Source organism: Panicum virgatum, chromosome 8N (genome assembly GCF_016808335.1).
Source record: "Panicum virgatum strain AP13 chromosome 8N, P.virgatum_v5, whole genome shotgun sequence".
Classification (NCBI taxonomy): Eukaryota; Viridiplantae; Streptophyta; class Magnoliopsida; order Poales; family Poaceae; genus Panicum; species Panicum virgatum.
In genome coordinates this window covers 36,278,862-36,304,399 of record NC_053152.1, presented here as the reverse complement: position 1 = coordinate 36,304,399, position 25,538 = coordinate 36,278,862, and the positions used below count along the sequence as shown (strand labels likewise).

Here is a 25,538-nt window from a genome sequence, read left to right as displayed (position 1 = left end):
GAGCCCCCAGCGGAGGGGCCAAATCCGACTCGGGGAAGCTCAGATCCGGCGAAGGGGACGCCGGATCTGGCCCCAGGCGGCCGGCGGCCGGCGATCGGCGGCAGTGCACGAGCGAGGTTCACGGGCTGGAGGAAAGGGAGAAGAGAGGGAGGGAGGAGAGGGAGGGGCAAACCGAGCCGGCTTCAACTCGGCTGCCGGCCGCCTCCGCCGCCCGGCCGGCCGCCGGCGGTGGCGGCGGCCACCGGTGTCGGGCAAGGGGAGGTGGTTGGCCGGGTGCGGGTTCGCCCCCGAGCCGCCAGGGAAGGCGACGCGGGGGAGGGAGGAGGTTCCTTCCTTAGGAATAACATGCTAACAAAGCAAGTTCGGCATGCTGTACTTAACCCTAGCCCCATCGCAAGTACTTTTCACCCAATAAGCATCTGAAACTGAAACCATCACAAGCCTAACTTTCAAGAAATGTTTGGGAAAATTGCACTCAGATGACAAAATTGTAGAAGTGTTCCATAAAGTACTCAAGGGAATTTTCGCAAATGGGTTCTGGTCGTACATCATGTCCTTATCATGCTTTTCTTGGTACACTCAAATACTCAATGCATAATCCGTCCGTTTGGAGGATACCTAATAGAAAACAAATTGGAACAGTGTGACTTGAAGAGTTCCCCGTGTTGCTCCTATCGGACTGACATGGGCGGAGCCCAGCGCCGCCACAACTAGCCCCTCCTATCCCATCTACTTCTCCTCATCGCCGCCAGAGTGGCCCTCACGGAAGCCTGGGCGGCCACTGAGAGGGCGGCGGCGAGGCCTCTCCAGTCTCCATGATGTCTCAAGCAGCAAGCAAGGGTTGCCCGAATCCGCGGCCGATGAGGCCGGATCCATGGGGTCTCCCTCAGAGAGTCCCTGGTGGTGGCGGTGGCTGCAGCATGGGGAACAAGGTGGCGTGAGCACCTGCCATCGTCAAGACTCCCCGGTCCTTGGGTCCATAGCTGCCGGGTCCGGTCGCTTCTGCACCGATCTGCTACCATGGGTTGGCTTGCTAGTCCACTGGCGCCTAGATCTGCGCCCATTCCGGATCTGCGCCCTTTGGGCTAGTTCTCTCCATGACGTCGAGGAACGGTCCGCCACTATAACAGGGGCGCAGGGGGAGCACGACGTTGCCGGTCACGCCGCCATTGCCTCCTCTGGCACCTTTGCATGGTGACCATGATAGAGGCCATGTGTTTGTTCCACTCCCACCTCAGATCAGGAGGTGGGACTTCAATGGCTGTCTTATGGCCTGACATGACGGCTCGCGATGATGATGATGTTAGCTTGCAGGAGTTTCGGGCGAAAGCTCTCCTTGACGCATGCATTGGTCGAACACTCATGCGTCAGTCGAACACTGGCAGCGCTGTCTGCATTGTTTTCCCTCTGTTGAGGCGCTGTTGGGATGCTTTCTGCAAGGGTTAGCTGTTCTCCCAGCAAAAACCTAACTTTGTTTTGTTGGATAGGCGACGACGGTGCTTACAATGTCGTGTTCTGCATGGAGGCGTCACCTTGGAGTTCTATGTACCGAATCTCATTGCCTAAGCAAAATTTGTTTAGCGGCCTATGCGTGGAAGGATTTTGCGAGCAACCGAAGATTCAGACATCATGTTTCTAAGCAGACGAGAGATGTGTTGGATTGGTGCTGTGCAAAACTTTTGCAGGATTGAAACATGTGAACAAAAAAGAAGATTGAAGGGTAGTCTTCTAGTTTTCATTCTTTGTTTTAAAGCTTTCTTTCTTGAACCTTTTACAACCTCATTTTGAGGTTTACAGTCTAAGAGCTCTTGTAGTTTGGCCGTAGACATTCCATGTGAATGTTCAAGGCCAGAAATTTTCCTTAATTTAAAAAAAAATCCCACATGCATTATTTCTCATTTGGTCCAGAGATAAATTATCAGCAAATTTTGGGTAAAAATATGCGATGTGACAGTGTAGTACCCTTCATCCACAAAGATATTATGGTGCCGACAAGGAACGGCATTGGACAAATGGAGGGCACATTCACTACTAGAAAAATGTCTTAAGGCTGGTTGAGTGTGCCCTTTGGTACCGATTTTTGAACGGGTACCCAAAAGCGGTACCTAAGGCTCGAGTCTTTGCTACCGGGTAAAATAACCGGTACCGGACCTAAGGCCTCCTTTGGTACCAAAATATTCACGCAAATTATCCTTTGGCTGGGATTTGAACCCGCAACCTCTAGCCTCGTGCGTTGCTCCTTTACCATCCCACCTATACAGCAGTTTTGATTAAGAAGAAGATATTTTCCTTTTGAAGTAACTCATGGATTAGCCAAAGGTACCGGTTTGGTGTTATCAACCGGTACCTATGGCTCGTCTATTGGTACCGGTTGGTGGTACCACCCGGTACTAATGTCAAAGTTACCACCCAGTACCTATGGAGAGCCTTATGTATCGGTTAATAACACCAACCGGTACCTAAGGCTCATTCATAGATTTCATCTACCCCAAAAGTACCGGTATGAAGATGAATTAGTACCTATGCTAGCATAGGTACCGGTTCATCTTCATACTGATACTTTTGGGATGGATCTAAGGCTTGTTTTCTAGTAGTGACTTTTGAGATGGATCTAACGCTTGTTTTCTAGTAGTGACCGATGATCTTCGCGTTCTTGCTGCTGTTCAGCTATTGCAACCAAGGTGCATGTCTTTCAAACAAGCGTCTCTGTCTCGCAACACACATACACTAGAACTGTCTCACAGGCTCTCGCACTCATTGAACCATTTTTTTCCTTCTCATGAGCAGGAAAAATGCAGAGTATTGCAGGCTCTCAGACCTTGCCGTCACCCAGATCTCCCTGCCACCGAAGATGGAGGGCTACAAAGAGTACATGGTGATGGTGGAGAACCGGTGCATCTGTACACAGACCAACGTCAAGCTGGCGTGTGGTGGGTTCAACGCCTCCATGGGTGTCGACCCGAACGTGCTCAGCATGGATGACAACGGCAACCTCTGCTCCCTCAACGGCGGCGGTCGCATCAGCATGGCTGCATGGGCCCTAACTACGACGTCAAGTTCTCCTACACGCTTTGATCCCGAGTCATCCACCATGACCTGCTCCTGAACTCAGCCCCGAGCATGGCCGTTGACACCCCACTTTATTAAACAGAGGTTTGATACCATAGGAGGCGAATAAGTTCATTCACAAATCAGCCTATTGCTAAAAATACATAGCACGTTCTAGTCATGCATTCCTGAATGGATTAAAGATAAAAAGATGCATCCTGTACAACCCAACAGCAACAAATGGGTGCCTAATATATGAGTTGATATTTGCCCGTTGTAAACCCTGCTAAAAAGGCAGAATATAGCGTACCTCACGCCAGTCTAGGTAGCAGATAAACACAAAACAACTGTGGAGAAGCACAGAGAGAAAACCAAAAGTCATCTAAATTTCTTTAGATTGAAGATAAAACAATGAACCGTGCACAAGTACACAGAGGTCGTGCCAAATTTCTGAACGCAAGTACTGCAAGGTACAAATAGAGCTATGAAGACAACAGAAATGGCAACCGCACTGAATATCTCCAACCTTCTTGTTACTGTACTGCCTTTAAAGTGGAGGTTTTTGCCTTCCAAACCACCTGCAAGGTCCTTGTCTTTAATCTGTAACAAAAGCTAAAAATCATGACAGTATGCCTCCTCTGTCCCTTTCCGTGGACACACTTTTTTCTATGTGGCCAGGAAATGCTTATGATCAGTAGCAGCCCAGCTGTTGCCCGCCGCCACCGCTCAGAGGGGGGAAGAGGAAGACGGGAAGGGGAGGGGGCTGTGGGACTCAGCGGGATTGGATTGTGAGGGGAAGAGGAAAGGAGAAGGTGAAGGCGAAGGGGAAAGGGAGAGGTGGGACTGCGGGACGGGTGTGGATTTGGCCGTAACTTTTGCAAGTTATGATTACCCGTAGATTCATCATGATGAGCAGCCAGCCCGCCGGCACACCAAGGTTTTCGTTACCGGTAACAAAAAAAAACGGAGGTCACTGAGAAACATGTTTATCGGATTTATCGAAAAAATCTCGGATTCGCCATTTTGTTTTTTGGACGAAATTTGGAAAAAGTCCCTCGTTTTGTAAAGGGAATAACATAAATTATTTCCAAACAATCTAACAGCAAAAACAAGTTATAATAATGCATAGAAATGAGAAATATGGCTATAATGAAGCAACAGATAGTCTGTTCAACATGGAGTTCTAAATATTGCACACAAAGGTGCACAATCTTGAATATTACAGTCTCCATCCATAGTTCCAAGTTCCAACAATTACTACACAGAATCAGTCCATGGTCCTAAATATTACAAGCACACGACCGATTTGCTGGCATCAGCGTGACGGGTTGCAGGGCCTGACCAAAAAAACTGGATAAACCGTGGAGGTAAAATTATAAAAGGGCGTGGAGCTGGCAACTTTTCTAGGCGTGCATCTTCCTCGCGAAGACAATCAAGCCGCGAAGGAAAGTAGCGTGATGACCTTCGTCAACGACATGAACAAAACCCATCACGGTCAGAAGTCAATCATTTTTAAGCGTGTGTGGTTCCAAAGATTAGAGACCATGGCCAGTTGGCCACCCCCTTCTGCTACCACACAGTTTTTGCTGATTGCAATAGGATAACCTTTCGTCGTCAACTTTACCAGAAACGACATTAATATCGGCATCACATAAGGAACATGAAAATACAGGAGTTTCCTTATTCTCCATGTGAAATCCTTAGAAAAATTTATATTTTTCTATCTAAGTTGAGTCCCTTAATAAATTTTTTTCCCGGCAACCCCGGATGGCTACTCAGGCTCAGCTTGTCTCGGAAACATGAAAGTGATCATATTTTTTAAGGTAAACATGATATTTCTTTATAAATAATGTTGTGAGGATTGGTGAGGCCTAGGAAAAGTTCTTGATCCACCTGTCAACAAGTATTTGCAAATGTTTTTCATTTATCGATTAATGTATATAGTGACATTTCGTCGTTGAACTAGAAGTAAAAGACGCCACAGTGTTGTAAATTCCAAATGCGTATATATGGCTCGGTCTAGCACGGGTAGTTCTGCTTGAATCTCAAAACTGAATGCGAATGTTGGGTACCAAATTTTTTTTCGCATAATCAAGTATTTAGACAGAATTTCTGGTACGATGATTCAAGGTGGAATTTTTCGGATGGTTAGAAAAACCAACAGAAACTAAGGAAACAAGATAAGAACTGGACAAACTATCTTTTTACCGCTTCTGTTTGACTCAGACAACAATAAATTAGAAGTCTGATTGATTTCTTGGCCAAACGCATCCTGGCTCGTACCACTCAACCAGGCCCTCCTCGGCCAAGCTCGTGAAATGCAGAGATATATTGATTTGTTTGTTGTTTGCTCCTAGCCAGGATACGGAGAGAAAGTGATTGGTTTCCTGTTTAACATGTTTGTCCTGCACCGTCACTTTCACACTCATGCGGCTCATGAACTCACCCCAGCCAGGCCCGGCAGAAAATCAGCAAAGTTTGCGTATCCGCGGAGCCAGGCTGAAGAGGGAATTCCCGATGAACAGGCCCGGTCATCGCTGTGGTTAACCAATCATGCGACACTCGCATACGGGGAGCCTGGCTCCGCCGGAAAACCAGCCAACCAATCAGACCCTGGGCCTCGGCTGACAGCGCCTTGCAATCGTTACAAATCCAGTCAGACCATGATGGGCCCAGTTGAACATAAAGTTGTTGCATCGTTACAAGGATGCTGCAATCTAATGGCGACGTCGGCTGGTTGCTAGCTCTTTCCTAGGGTTCTAAGAGCAAGATCAATAATATAGCTAAGTGTTTGGCTATAAATTAAAATCAATAATAGAGCTAAGTTTTTGGCTATAAATTAAGTTATAGGACTCAAGCTAGTAAATTTTCTATTTGTCTACTAAGTTTTTTGTTATTATATATTTCTATTATTTTTTCTATTCTTCCTCGCATATATGTATTGGGACTCACTACAGCCTATACTTCCAGACCCATCCTTTTGCTTGCAAGAGAGCCCTCTATTTTCCACATCGGCAAAAGTATTGATTAGAGAGTTAACTGAAGCTGAGCTGTGAATTACAACAAAACATAAAAAAAGATACTGGGTTGGGCAGTAATTGAAAGAGCGCGTAAGACAGTGCACGAGAGCCACAAACCTAAGGTGATGCAAACACGAGATACTTCCACCTCTGAGCAAATGGCAGACGGCGATAAAACTTCATCCAACGCCTACGCATTGAGCACGGCTGGGCAGTCTCCCACCAAGAAAAGCAGGACACCACTCACACGCACTTCTTCACCATGATGGCAACCCCGCCCGACCGCTCTAAAGACCTTAACTGGGATAGATTGGATTTTCCTTCAGTGAACCTTGCGTTGCTGGATGCCCACTTCACCGAATCGGAAATCTTTAGCGCCATTTGCCAGTTGCCTGGTGATAAATTCCCGGGGCCTGACGGTTTCTCAGGGCTGTTCTTCAAAAAAAGCTGGCCGATCATCAAGCAAGACGTCGTGGCTGCTGCTAATGCTATTTACAACAATCGGTGCTCCGACCTCAATCTCCTCAATAAGGCGACAATTGTTCTAATCCCTAAAAAGGAGGGCGCAGACACAATTCAAGACTATCGGCCCATTAGTCTTATACACGCTTTTGCGAAGATAATCAACAAGGTCCTCGAGCTGCATTTGGCTCCTTTCATGAATGCCTTGACCTCGCAGTGCCAAAGTTCCTTTATTAAGGGACGAAACATCCACGACAACTTCATGTTCGTCCACAACTTGACGCAACGCCTACACAGAAATAGATTTCCAGCCCTACTCATGAAACTTGACATTTCGAAGGCCTTCGACTAAGTAAGATGGGACTACCTTTTCACTCTCCTACAGAAGAGGGGGTTCCACTCGAGATGGACGAACTGGATTGCGTCCATCCTCGCCTGGCTAGGGTGCTACTTATTGGTATTCCTCTTGACCAAATTGCAGACGGTCGAGGATTAAGACAGGGAGACCTGGTATCTCCACTACTCTTCGTGCTGGCAATTGACCTGCTTCCGAGGCTCCTCTCAACAGCTACAGACATGGGTCTGCTCAGTAAAATTTGCGGTTGTGCAGCACGATTCTGGGCATCCCTCTATGCGGATGACACTGCAATTTTCATCAAGCCAGACAAAGACGACATCAAGAACTTGACACATTTACTCTGCAACTTTGGCGAGGCTTCGGGTCTAAATACCAAAATGGCCAAAACAAGCATCACTCCAATTTGTTGCAAGGGCATTGATCTTCAAGCGCTCCTTGCTGGGTTGCCAATCAAGAGAAGCACCTTCCCGATCAAGTACCTCGGCCTACATCTGTCTCCTAGAAGACTGCACAGAGTAGACCTCCAGCCTTTCATAGATAAGGCGGCAAACAAGCTTTCAGCCTGGCACAGCAAAAAACTCACACAAGCTGGACGTGTAACCCTCACCAAATCTGTCCTCTCAGCCCAACCTGTTTACCTCCTCACAGCTCTCAAACCACACAAGGAAGTCCTTGATGAGATTGATAAAATCCACAAACGCTTTCTTTGGGCAGGTGAGCAGGACCTTACCGGGGAAAAATGCAAAGTAAATTGGACACGTTCTTGCCTCCCCAAGGAGTTTGGGGGTTTGAGAGTCCAAAACCTTGACAGCTTTTCGAGGGCACTGCGGCTTCGCTGGCTTTGTTACGAGTGGGTCTCTCCTGACAAGGTGTGGGCTGACTCCGACCACCCGTGCGATGTCTAGGGCTGACTACTTTTTGCGGCCTGCACAACTATAGCCCTTGGCGATGGGAAAAAGGTAAAATTTTGGCAGTCTGGGTGGCTCCAACGGCGTCGCCCTAAAGACATTGCGCCGAACTTATAAAAATTATCCAAAAAAGAAGCAATGGATGGTGACGGACGCCCTCCACAGAAATAATTGGGTTCGAGAGCTAAGGAGCACACACACAATTACCACTGCACACCTCTTGGAGTATGTGCAGCTTTGGGAACTACTGCGGGATGCGGTACGGCACAATGACCGAGTTGATACCATTAGTTGGAAATTCTCTCCATCCGGCGAATACTCCTCTAAATCAGGCTACAAAGCACAATTCATTGGGTCAATTGCCGCGCCCCGCCCTTTCAAATATTTGGAGGACGTGTGCAGCGCCGAAATGCAAATTTTCCACATGGCTTATACTTCAGAATGGTGTCTGGTTCTCTGACAGACTGACCAGATGAGGATTGCCGCATAGCACCTCTTGCGCCCTCTGCAAGCAGACAATGGAGACTGCCTTACACTTGCTTGTTGAATGTCGCTTCACAAGGAGAATTTGAGAGAGCATTGCGCTTTGGATCCAAGAGCCGCTCCTAAAACTGTCGAATTGGAAAATTGTAAATACGGCACTTGAGTGGTGGTCCAATACCACCACTTTACCGGAACTCCAAAAAAAGCAATTCGTAGCCTTGCGCTGCTCATCATGTGGGTCATCTGGAATGAATGTAACGCAAGAATTTTCAACAGGAGAGAATCCACCTCCTGCTCGGTACTCGGTAAGATTAAAGAGGAGGTCTCCGCTTGGATAGCGGCAGGAGCGAGGCCCCTAGCGGCAATAATAGAGTGAGTTTTTCCGATTGTAACCACAACCTTTGCTTTTGTACTCTTTTCCTCTATATCAATGAAATAAGCACATTCTCGTGCTGTTCGTTAAAAAAACAAAGTATTGATTAGCTTGGCTGTAAGACAATTGTTGCACTTGCTCTCAGAAACGGTGACAACAACCAGCATGGTGAAGGGGCCACTTTGCATTAATTGCTGGCCTCTCAGCAGAGACTGGGACTGATCTCGGGGTCTAGTGCCATCTCGCCCTCAGATTGCCTCGTCAGCACACATGGCTAGAAAAATTCGGAGAATAATACGAAAGGTCCTCGTCAATAACGCTGGCCTGGACGTGTCAACATGCGGTGGTGGCACGCACAAGCTTCTTTAGCTTCTTCGGTTTATAAATGTTGCTCCAAACTAGCACTCTTGCTCAATTGCAGCTATTAACCGCTCGCGGTTTCAAGGTACATTGCATTCTCTATGTTTTTTTTTGTTTTCTTTCATGTTCCGATCCATTCTTCATGGCGTTGTCCATATGTACCTGTCTCGGAACAGAGTGAGCAAAGCCTAGGCTTTTACTAATTGCCAAATTATGTTTTAAAACTGTTGAACTTTTGACGTTTAGCTCTTCCTAGTTAGAGAGATTCTTGCTAGATTCTCAAAAGTCGTTTAACAAGGACACAGTTTTCAGAAATGGTTCAACTAATAGGTTTGCAAAATTCTTTAAAGGCCATGTTTGTAGAAGTGCTGAGGTGGTGCATCCATATTTCCATATGATGCACTTGGGAAATTGTTTTTATTTTACTACAAGATTGTGCCATCCTGATCGAACAGTGCTCGGCGCATCGCCATGGGATCCGGTTGCGACGCCACTGACGAGGCACCAAACGGTTCCAAGGCGGTAACCCTCCTGCTCCGCCTGTCGACGATGGCGCTCGCACTGACCTCGGCAGTGGTCATGGCCACGGCCAACGAGTGCTCCATCTACGAGCCCCCTGGCGCCAGGGTCACGGTCACCTTCAAAAACTACCCGCCCTTCGTGTAAGCATCATTGGCAGCCGCCGTTACCAGGTGTCCACCAGGTCTAATGCTGCCGTGGTAGACCTGACGACGGCAAACGTTCGTGCGCAGTTACCTGGTAGGTTTCAACATCGCGGCGACGATCCTGGAGGCGGTCGGGATCTACCTGCAGGTCGGCATGGGCGGCGGCGGCGACGAGGAGGAGGCGCCCAAGGTTGCGCAGGTCCTCCTGGTCTTCTTCGACGTCGCTGTGCCGGCGCTGCTCAACCTTGCCACGGGCGCGGCGTTCTCGGCCGTCGTCGCCTACCGCCCGGAGATCAGCGCCTGCACCGGCACCGCCGGCCAGTTCTGCGAGCAGGTGCACAGGTCGAAGCTCTTCTCGCTCGCCGCCGGCATCTCCGCCAGTTCGGCCGCGTTCGTCAAGGACGTCCGGCTGCCGTTCTCCGTGTGGCCCGTCTCGTCAGACTCAGACGACTGCTGATGTTTGTGGGTATTTAGTGGTGGTTGCAATTTGCCAAGGGGTTGTTCGTTGTTACATTCCTCCGTTGATACGTAGCATCGTACCAAAGTATACGTAGCCACTTGTGGTATTGGTACGGTAGGACACCGAAATAGTACGTACGTCATCAAGCAATTTGTATACGTAGCACCGTACCAAAGTCAATGCAAAGCTCCAAACAGCTAGCATGTGTTTGTGTGACCTATCAGGCTAAACTACCCGAGGGATGAGTCTCCTCAAGCAGGGGGATTCACCTGCTGACATGTGGACCCGAGTGCATTGAGCCCACACGTTAGCGAGGGTGAGTCCCTCTACAGTACTGCAGAGGAACTAGTTCAACCTTTCATGGCAAACAAACTCTAACAGCAGCTAGTTATAGCAGGTAAGATATCTATATCATACCAAGCATCTCCAACCTCTGTAAAAGGAGTTGGATAGGAAAAAATAGCCAAATTGGGTTAAAACCCGGATCCAACAGCCTCTCTATTTTCCAATTCTCGCTATCACACTGGCCATCCGCAATGCAACGTTTGCAATCTTTGCCGAGCCCCGTGACCTCACCATCTCCTCCACCCGCGCGGTCCACGCACTCCCACGCCCTCCCCCTCCTTTCCCATGCACCGAGATCCACCAGCAGCCATAGTATGCCCTCTCCTACCCATACGTCATGTAACTACTAATATAACTACTCATGTAGATTTAGAACTAGTATATATATATATATATATATATATATATATATATATATATATATATATATATATATATATATATATATATATATATAGAAGGAAACCACCTGAATAGTATTCGGGAGGGACTCTTAGACTCTTACCGATATAGGGTTTCATCTCAAACAATACAAACCACCAAGCAAGATATAGGGTACTACGCAACTCACGGTTCGAACTTACACAAACCCTTATGGTGATTGCACCATCGTGTTACTGATCACGGCGATCCCCAACGTGCAATCCTCTATTTAATTGTATCCCTAGTTAGGCTTGCCGGTAAAACACCAACACCCAGGGAGCCTCTCTCTCTCATGGAGAACCTCCACCAGCAGCAGCTCCCTCCTCACCCTTTGTCTAGGGCCAGCTGCGGTTGTGACCAGCAGTCGGGCCAGACCCAGGGCGGCAATGCGCAGCTTGCCGCGACCAGGCAGCCAGTGCAGGGCATCTCCAGGCATGGCACGACACGACCTAGCGACCCTCTTGCGGCGGATCCTAGCAGGGGTGGATGTCGGCGATGCGCCTCGCCATGCGAGCCACCAACCGTGGAGCCAGCTGGGCATCACCGGTCACTGGCGACCTAGCCACCCTGACACCGCCCCTGCTGGCGTCAAGCTTGCAGCTGCTTGAGGGGAGTAGAGGGGGACGGGCTCCGGCTGGTGGTGGTGGAGTAGGCAGAGGAGAGGGGTGCCGGCCATGAAAGGAGAGGTAGAAGATGGGTTGCTGCTCCTGTCTCGCGTGGAGAGGGAGCTCGCGTGGATAAAGAGTGAGATTTGACTAGTCTGTTGGAACGTACCCAAATATAGAGATGGAATATCGGCTATATGAATACCTAATGAAAATATGAAATGTGAGATTTGGCTACGCTTTTGGAGTTGCTCTCGTCTAATAGACACCGGAAACGCAATCCTCAAACAGTTTACTTTAACGTTGTTTCGTGGGTCCCAGTAATAACAAGTTTTTTATTCCTTCTCCCTCAACTTTATCCTACTTTTCACCTGCTTTTTCGGTCAGCGGCTCGAAGCCTATCTGATCCATATCCAACATCATTCCGAACCAAGCAAGATGGTGACAGCGGTATAATTGGAGTAGGCGAATGGTCGGGCGGCCCTGGTGGTCTCATCATCCTCGGCAGCAGGGGCCACAGCGTCACGGCGACATTGATGTTGGCGAGAAGGTTGCTGGAGAAGGTCGAGGTGGAGAACGTCGCTCGCTATTCGTCAGCTGCCCTATCCCTGCGACTCATCGTGGCCGCCGAGCTCCTCCTGCCTGCTAGGCTGCTATATAGAGAGCTCTTATCGATCCGTTGGCCATGCGCCCATGTTCCAATAGGGCATGCCACAATGACGTCACCGAGGGAAACAAAATCAAACCACGCAAAGTGTAGGGTGTTACTCTAGGCCCAAGGGGTGCAAACCGGTATAGAGACTGCGGGCATGTATATTTTTTAGTCTAGATTCATCCTAATCCTAGTATTGGTCGTTATTCACTCGCGACAGATCACCCCCTGTCGATCCAGGCGAACAATTAATCCACGTAAGTGGATTGCTACGTATGGGATGTTATTTCTGTTTCAAGATTAACGCCATGACACTGGAACGCCGAACGTGCACCTGGTGATCTCAACCAATAACTCTAGCAACAACACATGATCCAGCTCAGTGAAATAATCTGATCTGACCGGACGGCACCTCATTGAATTCAGCGGTGGACGGACAGAAATTAAGGCGTGGGGGAGTCGATGATTTTCAAGCAATCAGTCCCCCCCCCCCCACCCCCCCTCCTGCAGCGGAACTACGGTTCCCTCTAAGATATTGCCTTTCTCTGTCGTTCAGATCATCAGAGCTCAATCGTATCAGTAACTGACTAACAGCAAGGATTAGAAATGAACAGGTACAGCTTGGGGACTAAGAACATTGGGCTGTGGTCGAAAACAAAAGGTATGGCAAGTGCCACGCTGCTCCTCCGCCACTGATTAAATCATAAGCGCCAAATTTACCGCAATTATAGTTGCTTTTAGAAAATAAATAAAAAATACATAAAAAAGTTTAAATTACCTCTTGAACTATAGCTGAAGTCCGGATAACCCCATAAACTATGGTATGGTTCATTTTACCCCAAACTATACCCTTTGATTCAAATTACCCCTAATATAATTTGTCTTTTTTTTATTTTTTCCATGCATAGGTAGAGTTTTAAGTTGAAATTTTACATAACGATAATACACATCATAACACATGTTAGAAAAGTACATCATAATTTTTCTCATTATATTGATAGACTATGATATTTAAGAATACATTAATCACTGGAGTTCAAACTTATATGAAATAATGATGAAAAAATTATAACAATTTTTTTCAATATGAAGTGTGATGTGCTCTACTACCTACAAAATTTGAAATTAAAATTTAACTTGTGTATGGAGAAACAAAAAAGACAAATTGTATTATGAACTAAAATGAACTAAATTGCATAGTTTAGGAGATAAATCGAACCAAGATATAGTTTAGGGGATTATTCAGACTTTGGCTATACTTGAAGAGAGTAAATTGATATTTTTTCCAAATCCAAAAAATATATTGATTCTTGATGGAAGAGCTGGCAATTGACAACCCAAAACCACTAGGTACATGTTCTGCATTGCCAAGAGGTGCACGCGAGTGGAGGATGCCCGTGGAGGCATGGAGAACAAGGTTATGTGTCCTATCCTTGTAGCTGGAACCACGCTAAAACAAAAACTGACGAGAGAATAGTGAAAAAAAAACACAGAGACAGATTCATGAATAATACTAAGTCAGACAGGGTTGCAGGGCGGGGCTCTTGCGCTCTAGTTTGCAAGGTCACCCCGCTCAGCTCGGTCAACACAAGTCTAATATTTTTTCTAAATATACGCATGTTGTACTTATAATTTAGGGTAAAGTCCGGTTTACACCGTTGAACTATCGCAAAAGTTAGATTTCAACCTTAAACTACAAAACTGAAAAAGATAGGCTATTCAACTATCGAAACCGGGCAAATTTGGCCCTTAGGGTGGTTTTCAAGGTGATTTTGTATTTTTTAAGAAAAATTATAAATCTCTAATGAGATCATAAAATCAACACTAATTGATTTTAAAATAGAAAAATATCAAACTAGTATCAAAATTTTTCTAAAAGTGCAATCTATCTATTATTGCTCTATTTGAATCTAATTTATTCAAAAATAATAGGCATAACTACAAGCAACCAAATATCATGAACTTAAAAAAATAGATTCAAATAAATGAAAAGTATAGTGCGAATAGATAGCTTACATTTTTAGAAAAAAATTGATACCCATTTCGTATTTTTTTATTTAAAATGAATTACTTATGAATTTTTTAGTTTAAATTTGAATGTTTTTAATTTTCATAAAATGGAAAACCACCTTCAAAACCACCTAGAGGGCCAAATTTGCCCGGTTTTGATAGTTGGATGGTCTATCTTATCCAATTTTATAGTTTAAGGTTTAAAATCGGATGTTTGCTATAGTTCAAGGATGTAAACTAGATTTTTCCCTACATTTTACTAGTTGTTGAAATGATAAAGAAAGAGACGAGCTTGGGCGCCTGGCTAGTAAAACCTACAATATCATTTATTTATTTCCCAATGTAATAATTTTCAGGATATGAATACAGGATAACCTAAATCTACTCCTACTCGGATTGTAACAGGCTAGACCGGTCGGCGGACCGGTCTAACAGGTCGGCGGACCGATCTGACATGTCAGCCTCTATCTTTGCCAATTATTGTAACAGCTAAGAAAAGCCATCTTGATCCGTAGATCGTGGCGTGTCGATTGCTATAGCATATAGGCCATGCAAATTATTATCTGGTACTGTTTCCTTACAATATGTTGAAACCTAATGCTTGCATCACCTTGATCGTCTTAAGTATAATCCGGTGGAGGATCTGCGAATGATGGAGTTCTCTGTTTACCGATTTTTTTGTAATCGACTGAATTTTTATTTTATCTATTAAGATGGGTTTGCTCGAAAATCCGTTAAGATGGGTTGATGGAGCTCAGGAGCTGTAGTATGTATGTGGGCTCGTTTAGTTTTGCACCCTGTCAGGCAGTTGGCCGGTCTGGCATCGGCACTGTCGCCTCCCAAACCTAGTCTTGCCTATGCCACGAAACAAGCATGCATCGATTGGAGAAAATTTGGGCATGCCCATATATGCTGAAAAATAGGAAGGAACAAAATTTGTATTGTCCCAATGCTTGACAGTAGCCCGTGGAGTTTGGATCGTTTTTCTTGGATTTGATCTCCCAGCTTTCGTGTGACATGGCCATGCATGCTTGGGTTTGCCCGTCATCATCAGTTTTTTTTTTTTGGAAACATTGGCATCTCCGTCTTTTGTCCTTTTTTTGCTCTTCCAAACGTGTAGTACCTGGGATCGCATTGTTCTGTCGGCCGGCACTTGGTGTCACTAGCGCAGCTGCAGCAACATCCACAATAATAGGCCTGGCCACCACCGTACCCTTGGGAACTGAAACCGAGAGTCGAGGAGGGCTTGAACACAGAGGCCATGCGCCGCAATCAGTGTCTCAAGCCATCCCCGAGCTCAACTCCGGTGACATTAGCGGCGGCACTGGTGGTGTGGTTGCTGGTCTCGGTGGCCGACGCAGCGGGGGCGGCGGCGGCGGCGGCGCCGATTGGGCTTCCCAACTGCCCGACCAGCTGCGGGAACGTGAGCGTGCCGTACCCGTTCGGCATCGCGCCGCGGTGCCACCTGCCGCAGCCATGGTTCAGCCTCACCTGCAACAGGAGCTCCAAGCCGCCGCTGCTCCTCCTCACGGACAAGCGAGGCCAGACCGGGCAAGTGGTGGACATCTCGCTGGACGAGTCCACCGTGTGCTTCGGTGGGTTTGGGACGTTCAGCAACGGCCCGGTAACGATGCCCCCGGGGCTCCACTTGTTCGGAGGGCTGGTGCTGCAATGGGAGCTGCTGTCCAGCGCGCTGCAGGCGCCGAACGAGACGCGTGCCGGGGATGCCACGTGCCCACGGGATCTTGACAGCACCGCATGCCATAGCAAGCACAGCACCTGCCAAGCCACCACCCGCCGAAACGTCACCGGATACGTGTGCCATTGCGATGAAGGTTACCAAGGTAACGCTTACCTCACCGACGGATGCCAAGGTACGTGATGTTACTCCCTCCCTTTCAAATCAAATTATAGATTGTTTAAATTTTCTAATTACTTAGTTTTACAATATATCTAGATACATAATAAATATTGTTTATTTAGAAAAGTTAAATTAACTTATCTTACTATTACTAATTGGAGGCTCCTTTGGAGCCTCCACATGAAGCAATCTATGATCCTAAGTGGACACTCTAAAAAAACAGAAAAATCCTATAAATTCTCACAAAATTAAAAACATCCAGCCATAAATCCAACAACTCTGAATATAATAGCCATCAGATCTGTTATCTTTCCTAATAAATTACAAAATAACCCCATAAATATATATCTAAATTACCCACCTCTGCCATTATAAATAAATCGAAAGTAACCCACTAATTTTTGTGTAAATTACCCACACATGTCATTATAAAAATAATACAAATACCCCCTAAATTTGCATAAAAGTTATCCAATTATGTCATTATTATTACAAGTTAAACTACTTCTAAATCTGAATCTAAATTATATAATTATAATAAAATATTAAAGTACACCAATGTAAAATTTTAAATTACTATTTCTATCATTATTAATATATTATTTATATTATTATTTATACAAAAATACTACCCAAGATATATATGTGACCATATATTCAATATGATGAAAGAGATAAGAGTACCAATTCACAAACGAAAAGTTAAACTAAATATATATCGAATACATATGGAGGTGTGATGCAAAATAAAATCTATTGTAACTAGATAATAATAAATATATATTTTATAGTATGTGTTAGAATAATTAATAGATGAAAAACAGTGGGAGACAGATAATTGTAACTATAACCTTATTTTTATATTAATTCTTATTGGCCCGTGCGGGAGCACGGGTTGATAGACTAGTAATTTAAAATATGTGAACTAGTAGACAGGGAGAAGTCCAATTTGGCAGCCATTCAATTTTTGCCGCACAAGATTTTTAGGTCATCTGATTGAATATCAAGACTATTTGGCCACCAAATAATTGTTTTGACCTGACAAATTTAGCCATCAAACATGGTTTTATTTCCATTTTTGACAATAAGAAAGTCTTGGTTAAACTCTAAAAATTCTTATGTTATTCATCATTTGAACTCTGAAAATATGAAAACAGCAATTTGTTTTCTAAAAAGTACAATATATCTGTTAGTGCTCTATTTTGAATTATTTGGATATTATTTGTTCCTCTTTCAAGCGTTTTGTCGAATTACCTGGAAATTTGTTCCTCTTTCATGATTTGTTGAATTATCTGATATCATTTGTTCCGCTTTCAAGGGTTTTGAATTCATATGGCCAAAGTAGACTTCTCCAAGAGTTGAATACCTGAAAGGGGCGCTTCTTAATACTACACATACATCTCCATATGATTAAAATATAGAGTGACGTAGTACTATTTTGTCATTTATGCAATATATACATACGATACCCCAGTAATGACAGTTTTCCATTGACTATATTACCAGATGTCGATGAATGCGAGGATCCAACTAAATGCTTCGGAAATTGTACAAATTTGCCTGGCACATATTTATGCAAATGCCCTGAGGGAACCATTGGCGACCCTTACACTCCAAATGGTTGCGTGAAACCACGTGATCAAAAGACAGGTAATAAGTGGTAGAAATTTTTTGAATGAATGATGGAGCCCGACATTGCTTGTTTCCATCAATATATATCATGACAAATACAAGATTATAGGCCTAAAATGCTATAATTAGAGGAAAGATAAAAATTAACAACAGCGACAGGCTCATCAAAATACTACAACAAGCATGGAACACATAAACAACAACCATACCACCACCTGCCAAAAGTTTGCCGAGTTCAGCCAGCAGTAAGATGGGGCAACTATATAGGACATAACATATTACCAACCATAATTGAGACATTTTGTACACCACCCGTATCACAGTCTTTAGGTTGTTTGTGGAGGGGGAGGATTAGATAAGAGAGATCTCCTTAATCCACGCATTGTATATGATGATGTCGCCTGTGTCATGATTGGCAACAAGCCAGGCAAAGGTTGTTGCCCAAAGCTTTCATACCACTCACCCCGAAAGAAGAATGACGAGCGCATAAGGCTTGTCACCACCATGGCCTATGCGTGGGTGGCTGTGCCAAGACCTGCCGTGCGTAGCAGTGCAGCCCACAGATGGCTTGCGTGTTTGCGCCCCTGTATCGCCTCACCAGGTGCCGGTGTCCGACACTCATCACCTCACCTCCATGTGAACAATGTATGAAGTTTATTTTTGCAATTTAGGAGAAAGGGGACCCAGTAAATCTTATGCTCACAATCCGAGCATTGATGCGAGGCTGCAATGGATAGAGCCTTGTGTGTTGATGCGGACAGACGACGGACGGCGGTGCTGCCTTTAGATTGAGTTGGGCCAAGCGTACTGAGGATGGAGGACGTTGGGATGACAAATAATTGAACAAACACAGATGTGGTCCATCTAGAACAAATAATCTCTACCCTAGGTATGGAATAGTTATTCCGTACCCGAGCCAACCCAGCCACACCGTTCCCGACCCGCGCTCCGTCCGTCGGCCCCCGCAGCAGCGCGCCAGCGCCCTCCTGTGTCCGATTTTTTTTCGCGTGGGACGCCCACGATGGTGGACGAAGCGGCTAGCGCCTGGTTTTCTTTTTCCACGCCTGCACGTGTCCGTCTCATCGTTGCTTCTTGTTCGTAAATGCTGGAAGATGCGTTTTTATGGAGATGTGACAGAGGTTGTCTCTAAGTGGGGAACTCAATACCAGTTTTACATTATTTTTCTAAATGAAAAAGCTAATGGTGGGTCGTTTTCTCACACGTGTCCCCATCAATATGTTAGTGTTACTCCATGTTATTTTCCATAATCTCCCTGACAACAAGCTATGGTTAAATATGTTAACCGTTGCCTATCTAGATAGAAATTTTGGTTCACATCTGGTTGCTCGACCCAAGGAGCTAGCATTAATGCTTCAACATCATGGATTTTATGTAAAATTCAGGTGATCAATTCCTATGGTGTTCTTAATAAGTTAAAAAATACATACTAAATTGTTAACTATAGCACTGTAGTACTGTACTACATACAGTCATACTATAATCAGAAAAAAATCAATTCACTTGAATCACAAAATCCATGGAATGATTTTGCAACTTGAGTAAAATTCTCAGCATTAGAGACTTTTATTTGCAAATGTCGTTATCTCATTGTAGATACATATCTTAAATCTAGAATCAAGCCAATGATTGCCATACAAATGAAGGAACGGAATAGCATGTGTTCACCAGCCTTCACCTGCATCAGGCACAAGCATATGATGCTAGAAGGCTTAGAAAGGATTACATCACAGGCATGCAAATGGATGTCTACCACACTTCTGTCGAGATCTTTCAGCCTTCAACATCATCTGATAGCTTGTTTGGAAGTCATCCATAATGCAAAAAAAAAAGTCAAGCTTTTTGGTTCTGACCAATCTGCTCTAATGCGATCTTGGAGGCTTGGAGCTGCAGGCAGATGTCAATAGTTCATGACAACACATAATTGCTAGCTACCAATTCATCTCAGAGCCTGCAGAGACAACTCATTGTTTGCCATCTGCGTAGCCTCTAGGTTATCAAGCATCAGAGGCAGGATCGATCCTATAATCCCTGCAGAGACAACATCTCACAATCTGAAGACATTACAGGTTCAAGCATCCACATTTTTATGCAACAACATAGCTATTATTAGTACTAGTTGATTAGTTGAGAACAACAATAGTAAAATGGGGCATGCCAACAAAAGAATTATGAATCAAATATTCTTCCCACCTTCAGGCATGCATGTCTAATGAAAACAACTATAGTCACTAACAAATAGTTATACATGGTGATATCATATAATGAGAACAGTGAAATGCTTCTATTTGGAGTAAATTTAATCACAAACTACCAATAACATATCTCTTTTGTTATAAATTCTAGATAACAGCTTCCATTATATTGGTTTAAAAAATGGTGTAGCAAAAATTTCTGACAATGAGCTATTCTGCCAAATAAAGCAAATTCAGAAACTGTCAAAGGTTTACCCAAAAATGTAAAAACATTTAATCAACACAGTACATGGTAAAAAATTATACTCATGCAGAAAGGTACACATTTCATGCCTATCAATCACCATCATCTGACATCTGTTGGGATGTCTACCACAAGGCAAACAAAACTGAAGCTAGTTTGTTCTGACCAGTCTGCTCTAGTGTGATCATGGAGCTGCAGGAAGATGGAAATAGTTCAAAACAGTCCATATTTATTTTATAGCTAATGATTCACCAGAATGGTCACGCACTGCATACTACAGGAGGCTCAATCCTGTGGATGCAAAATCTAATAAGCCTTCATCAGTTTATCAGGCTTCTTAACTGATTGGATCAGAAATTAGTACCTTCTTAAGTTGCAGAATGGCAGAGCTAGACTGCAGACTATTGGAACTAGGGAGCACAAAGAAGGCTCATGTACCACTGATGGAGTCTTGCAGCATAGCAGGTAACACAGAATTTGCTTGGCAGTTCTGGCACCCCAATTCCCATAACTCTTGCTTCAATGCTTCTGCAAGCTAAGGATGTTAGATCTAATGCAGGAGCAAAAGTTACAATTGGAAAAAAGGATTATTATATTGCACCAAAACTACCGACAAGGTCAATAGCATTAGAAGAATTTCTTTTTTTTTTGAAAAGTAGAAGAATTTCTTTAGTAATATAGCTCCAGCATTAGCGAAAGCGAAGAACTTCCACCTTGCTGCTGTAATCTCAATCAAAATAAATCAACACATGAATGGAAGCTGACATGAGCGTCACACTGACATCATGAGAGCTCACGCCGGCTGCTGGAAGCTGACATGAACTTGGCGCAACAGCTCCTTGTGTCCTCACACTACACAACAAGTAAGGGTAATTACTGAGAACAGACGATCAAAGTATTGAACCAAACAACAATCAAACTCTAGATTGTGAAAAATATATGAAACCTGGATATGGCTCACATAGAAAATGATCTGTTCAAATAGTATAGTTATTAATGCACTCAAATCTGAAAGACATGTGGATATGCCTAATATAATGAAGCGGTTATCATGACACATATTCTATAAAAAAATTGCTAAATAGTATAAGGTCATTCACCTTAAATTACTTCTAGCTAACAGCATTGTTACTGTCAGAGTCTAATCCACCTTATCTTTCAAAGATCAAACAAGAGGCCACATCAGAAGGATTTGATACACTCCACAGAAATAATGCAGGCCAAATTCTTGTGGGGATTGCCTATATTAACAACTTGTGGGGACAAAAACGCAAACTGTTGAAGTGCAAAGAGTAAAAGGGAAGGCGTGAATCACGAACTCGAGACCCAATCTATCAAACAAAACTCATAGATCAGAACAGCGAAGGCATGCGTGAATCAGGCTGGGGAAGATTGAGGCGGTCGAAGGGGAGAGAACTCACGTCGTGTCCGGCGCCAGCGGAATGTTGGCGAGCCACGACGGGGGCGCGGGGATGGTTAAGAACAACAAATCCGTCTCGGCATGAATCCAGAATAGCCGCCGCCTGCAAGAACAAAACAAACTAAAAAGAAATAGGGGTGAAGGAGTTGGATTCAAATCGGGCAACAAAAAGAAAAGAACCAATTGAAAACAAGCAGCACAGGAGAGGAGCACCAATCGTGTGCCACGAGCGCACGGCTGGACCTTCACAACTTCTCACTGGTTCTTGGAGACTGCAGGTAGCGGGTGGGGGTACCTCAGGAGAGCGGGCGACGCGCTGACGTCCAGAGGCTGCAGGTAGCCGGCGGCGCAGGACCTCGCCGGAGGGCGAGAGGGGGGGGCACAGGACCACGCCTCACCAGAGGGTCGCCGGGGAGGGCCCGAATCGCGAGATTGGGGACCCGGCGAGGGTGCCTCGCCGGGTCGGGAGGGGGGCCGGCCGCGCAGCCCTTCGCGGGGGTAGCCCGAAGGTCACCGACGGAAAGCCCACCGATGGCGGCCGGCGGCGCGGGGTGTCGCAGGGTCCGGCAGAGCCGGGTGTTGCAGGGGCGGGACAAGAGCCGGCGAGGCAAGAAGGCACGGGGGAGGGCGGCGCCCGGCGCATCACCGGAGGAACGCCGGCAGGAGGACGGATGGAGCGAGGATCTGTTTCGCCGGCGGGAGGAACGGAACGGAGGATCGTGGGTGGGGCACGATCTATTGCGAGCTGGGGATGGGGAGGTGGGGAAAAACCGGCGGGGAGTAAAAAACCGAATGAAAAAAAAACAGACTCAGTGTCGAGTCCGGTCGGGTCGGACGGGGGCTCGGGTATGCAATACCTTATTCCATACCCAGGGTACCCAATAGATTATATATATATATATATATATATATATATACACACACACACACATATCATATACTTGTTTTTGTGGCAAATGAGACTAGGATATTCGTAGGAATTAATACGGGGGCAAATGCCGCTACTAGGTTAACACCGTTGTCTCGCTGCCCCTTATGTGTGCCCATGGACCTCTCACCTTGCATTGCATGTCTGTCCTGCCTAACCGACACCAGCATGTGCTCCAAGCCAGGAGGCATGGACTAGGGTAACCCATTCGCCGGAGCCATTTTCTATGACTTACCCCTGCTGCCCTAAGGAGTAAAGAATCTGATATCCTCAACATGTGTATGTTGATTGTTTAATTGGGTCGGCCTACCTACTCTGGCTCCGATGCTTGTGGGAGAAAAGAAGCGCTGGAATGACATTTTTGTGGGATGCATGGAAGGAGTAATTACATTTTATTTTGATGATAACTATGCTTTTTTTACATAAAAAGTCTCAAAAGAATACTCCAAAATGTAGTTGAATAGAGATGATCTCTGGTGACACAAAATGGTTTGCTACTGCTAAGAAAAATATTTTTAGCCACATCGTGTAATATGGAATACTGTGTGTGCTTATCATTTGTGCTTTTAAATTTGACAATTTTGTCTATCACTTGCAGGACTAATCATTGGTCTTGGAGTTGGAAGTGGAGTGATGCTTCTCTTTCTAGTCCTAAGCACCACATTTGTGATTCATAGAATCATGACACGAAAGAGAAGGACGAGACAAAGGTTCTTCAAGCAAAATCATGGTCAATTGCTACTGCAGTTGGTATCTCAAAGGGCAGATATAAGTGAGAGAATGATCCTTACATTGGAAGAGCTGGAGAAAGCCACCAACAACTTTGACAAAGCTCGTGAGCTAGGTGGCGGAGGGCATGGTACAGTCTACAAGGGAATGTTATCAAGTCTTCATGTCGTGGCAATTAAAAAGGCAAAGATAGTGATACAAAGAGAAATTGACGAGTTCATAAACGAGGTTGTTATACTTTCTCAGATAAACCATAGAAATATTGTCAAAAACTTCATGGGTGTTGCCTTGAGACAAAAGTTCCTCTTCTTGTTTATGAGTTTATATCCAATGGCACCCTTTACAACCATCTTCATGTTGAAGCTTTAGTGTCACTATCATGGCAAGATAGAGTGAGGATTGCAGTTGAAACTGCTAGGGCTCTCGCATATTTGCACTCACTCGTTTCAGTGCCAATAATCCACAGGGATGTCAAGTCTCCTAATATCCTTCTTGATGATAATTTTACAGTCAAATTGTCGGACTTTGGAGCTTCAAGATATGTTCCGATTGATGTAACTAGGTTGGATACATCTGTGCAAGGAACATTTGGGTACTTGGACCCTATGTACCATAGTACGGGGCATCTTACTGACAAGAGTGATGTCTACAGTTTTGGTGTGGTTCTTATTGAGTTGCTTACCTGAAAGAAGCCAGTTTCTTATAGATCTCCTGAAGGTTATGTTCTTGTAAATCATTTTTCCACCGTACTGTCAGAAGGTAACTTGTTTCGCATATTGGATCCACAAGTTCTCCACGAGGGAGGTGGGGAGGTTGTCGATATCTCTTTGTTAGCAGCGATGTGTGTGAAGTTTGAAAGCAATGACCGGCCGACAATGAGAGTAGTGGAAATGACGCTGGAAAGCATTCATGCAGCAATAGAGTACCCTTCAAGTGACATGACTGACGAATCCATGGACAATTACATTAGGGATGAAATGATGAATGACATGAGTACCTGAAGAACAAACTAGGACACCACAAACCATGATTATTAATATCCCTACAGCTTGGAGGAACAAATAATGTGCGTAATGATCAAGTCGCATAGCCAATAAACCTCTGACTTCTGGATAATCCGGACGATAGTACTCCCTTGAAGGAAGGCCTCTGCATCCTGCAATTTTGAAAATTAATCCATGTGATATATAATTCAAAAAGAATAATGATGAGATATTCATAATATATCTTTCAAATCATCCATGTTGGTTGGGCCGTGGTGAGCCCTGTTGATGCAGAATCGCGCCAACACACTTGAATGCGCTAGAACGCGCAGACGATAGTCAAAACGATCAACACCCGCGATACCTTGGGCTGACCGGAGCCGCCGACCGGTCTGACCGGTGCAAGCAAGGCGTCGCCCGAAACCTAGAACAGCGAGCTCGGGAGGGACCCCGTCGGAGCTCGTGAATGTAGCATTGCTCTGAGGTCGGCAGGCCACTCAGAACGTCTTCAAACGCCGTCGAGACGAAGGGTTGGAAAAGGCTAGGGTTTGAGAGATAAAAAGTAATGGGATTTTTGTATTGATTCGATTGGAATTAATCTCAATCGGCCTTAGTCTTTATATTTATAGGCCGGGGAAGACGTACCCCTTCACAAGTATGATTACATGAGGACTCTTTACAAAAAACTTAATTCTACTTGGACTGTACAGACCAGACCGGTCTAATCGGTCGATCCGACTGGTCAGACCGGTCGGCCTCGGCAGGTGCCAAATTTGGCTGTCAACATATGCCCCCTGCTTTTTAGTGAGTTTACAATCTAAAAAGCAAATCAGAAGTATTATATACAATACTAGGGCCTAAAAAATACTGCTAAGGACGATTCTCATAAACCGGCCATCTTTCTTCATGCATCTTGCCACACGCTTAGTTAGAATTTCTTCAAATACTTCCCATTGATAGCTCTAGGTAGTCGATCTCCTTGCAGTGTCTCCATCATGTAGGAATTCCCGAAGATAAATTTAACAACTCTATATGGACCCTCCCAACTTGGCGACCACTTACCAAACTTATTGCTTTTAATCCCAAGAGGTAATATTGTCTTCCAAACTAAATCCCCAACCTGAAAAGATTTATCTTTTACCTTCTTGTTGTAAGCTCTAGCAACCCGAAGCTTGTCCTTTTCAATCTCCTTTAAAGCCTTCATACGTTTGTCGGTCACCTCATCAATATCATCCATCATTGAATTATAATAATCAACAACAGAAAGATCATTTTGCTTAGCCAATTTATAAGCGTCTAGATTTACCTCAATGGGTAAAACAACCTCTTGACCATACACAAGCTCAAAAGGAGTAA

The 25,538-nt window shown here is 45.0% G+C and overlaps 1 protein-coding gene, 1 long non-coding RNA gene and 1 pseudogene across 6 annotated transcripts; 2 read left to right on the top strand and 1 right to left on the bottom strand.

Annotated features, from left to right (window-relative positions):
• The first annotated feature begins 8,960 nt into the window (after positions 1 to 8,960).
• On the top strand, positions 8,961 to 10,360 carry LOC120686833 (CASP-like protein 1U2). Its single transcript, XM_039969034.1, has 3 exons — positions 8,961 to 9,097; positions 9,468 to 9,674; positions 9,765 to 10,360. Exons 2-3 carry the CDS (start codon positions 9,484 to 9,486, stop codon positions 10,132 to 10,134), a joined length of 561 nt encoding a protein of 186 aa, XP_039824968.1. The 5' UTR covers positions 8,961 to 9,097; positions 9,468 to 9,483; the 3' UTR covers positions 10,135 to 10,360.
• A 5,073-nt stretch (positions 10,361 to 15,433) lies between these two features.
• LOC120684993 lies at positions 15,434 to 24,200 on the top strand (annotated as a pseudogene).
• LOC120686504 lies at positions 19,212 to 22,345 on the bottom strand. Of its 5 annotated transcripts, XR_005680225.1 has the most exons (4): positions 21,756 to 22,345; positions 21,223 to 21,645; positions 20,836 to 20,974; positions 19,212 to 20,650 (listed from the first exon to the last, which is right to left on the bottom strand). It is a non-coding gene; the product is annotated as an uncharacterized LOC120686504 (long non-coding RNA). The 5 variants fall into 5 exon arrangements; XR_005680222.1 differs by having other exon boundaries at positions 19,212 to 20,974; positions 21,223 to 21,663; positions 21,838 to 22,344; XR_005680221.1 differs by having other exon boundaries at positions 19,212 to 20,974; positions 21,756 to 22,343.
• Positions 24,201 to 25,538: the final 1,338 nt, after the last annotated feature.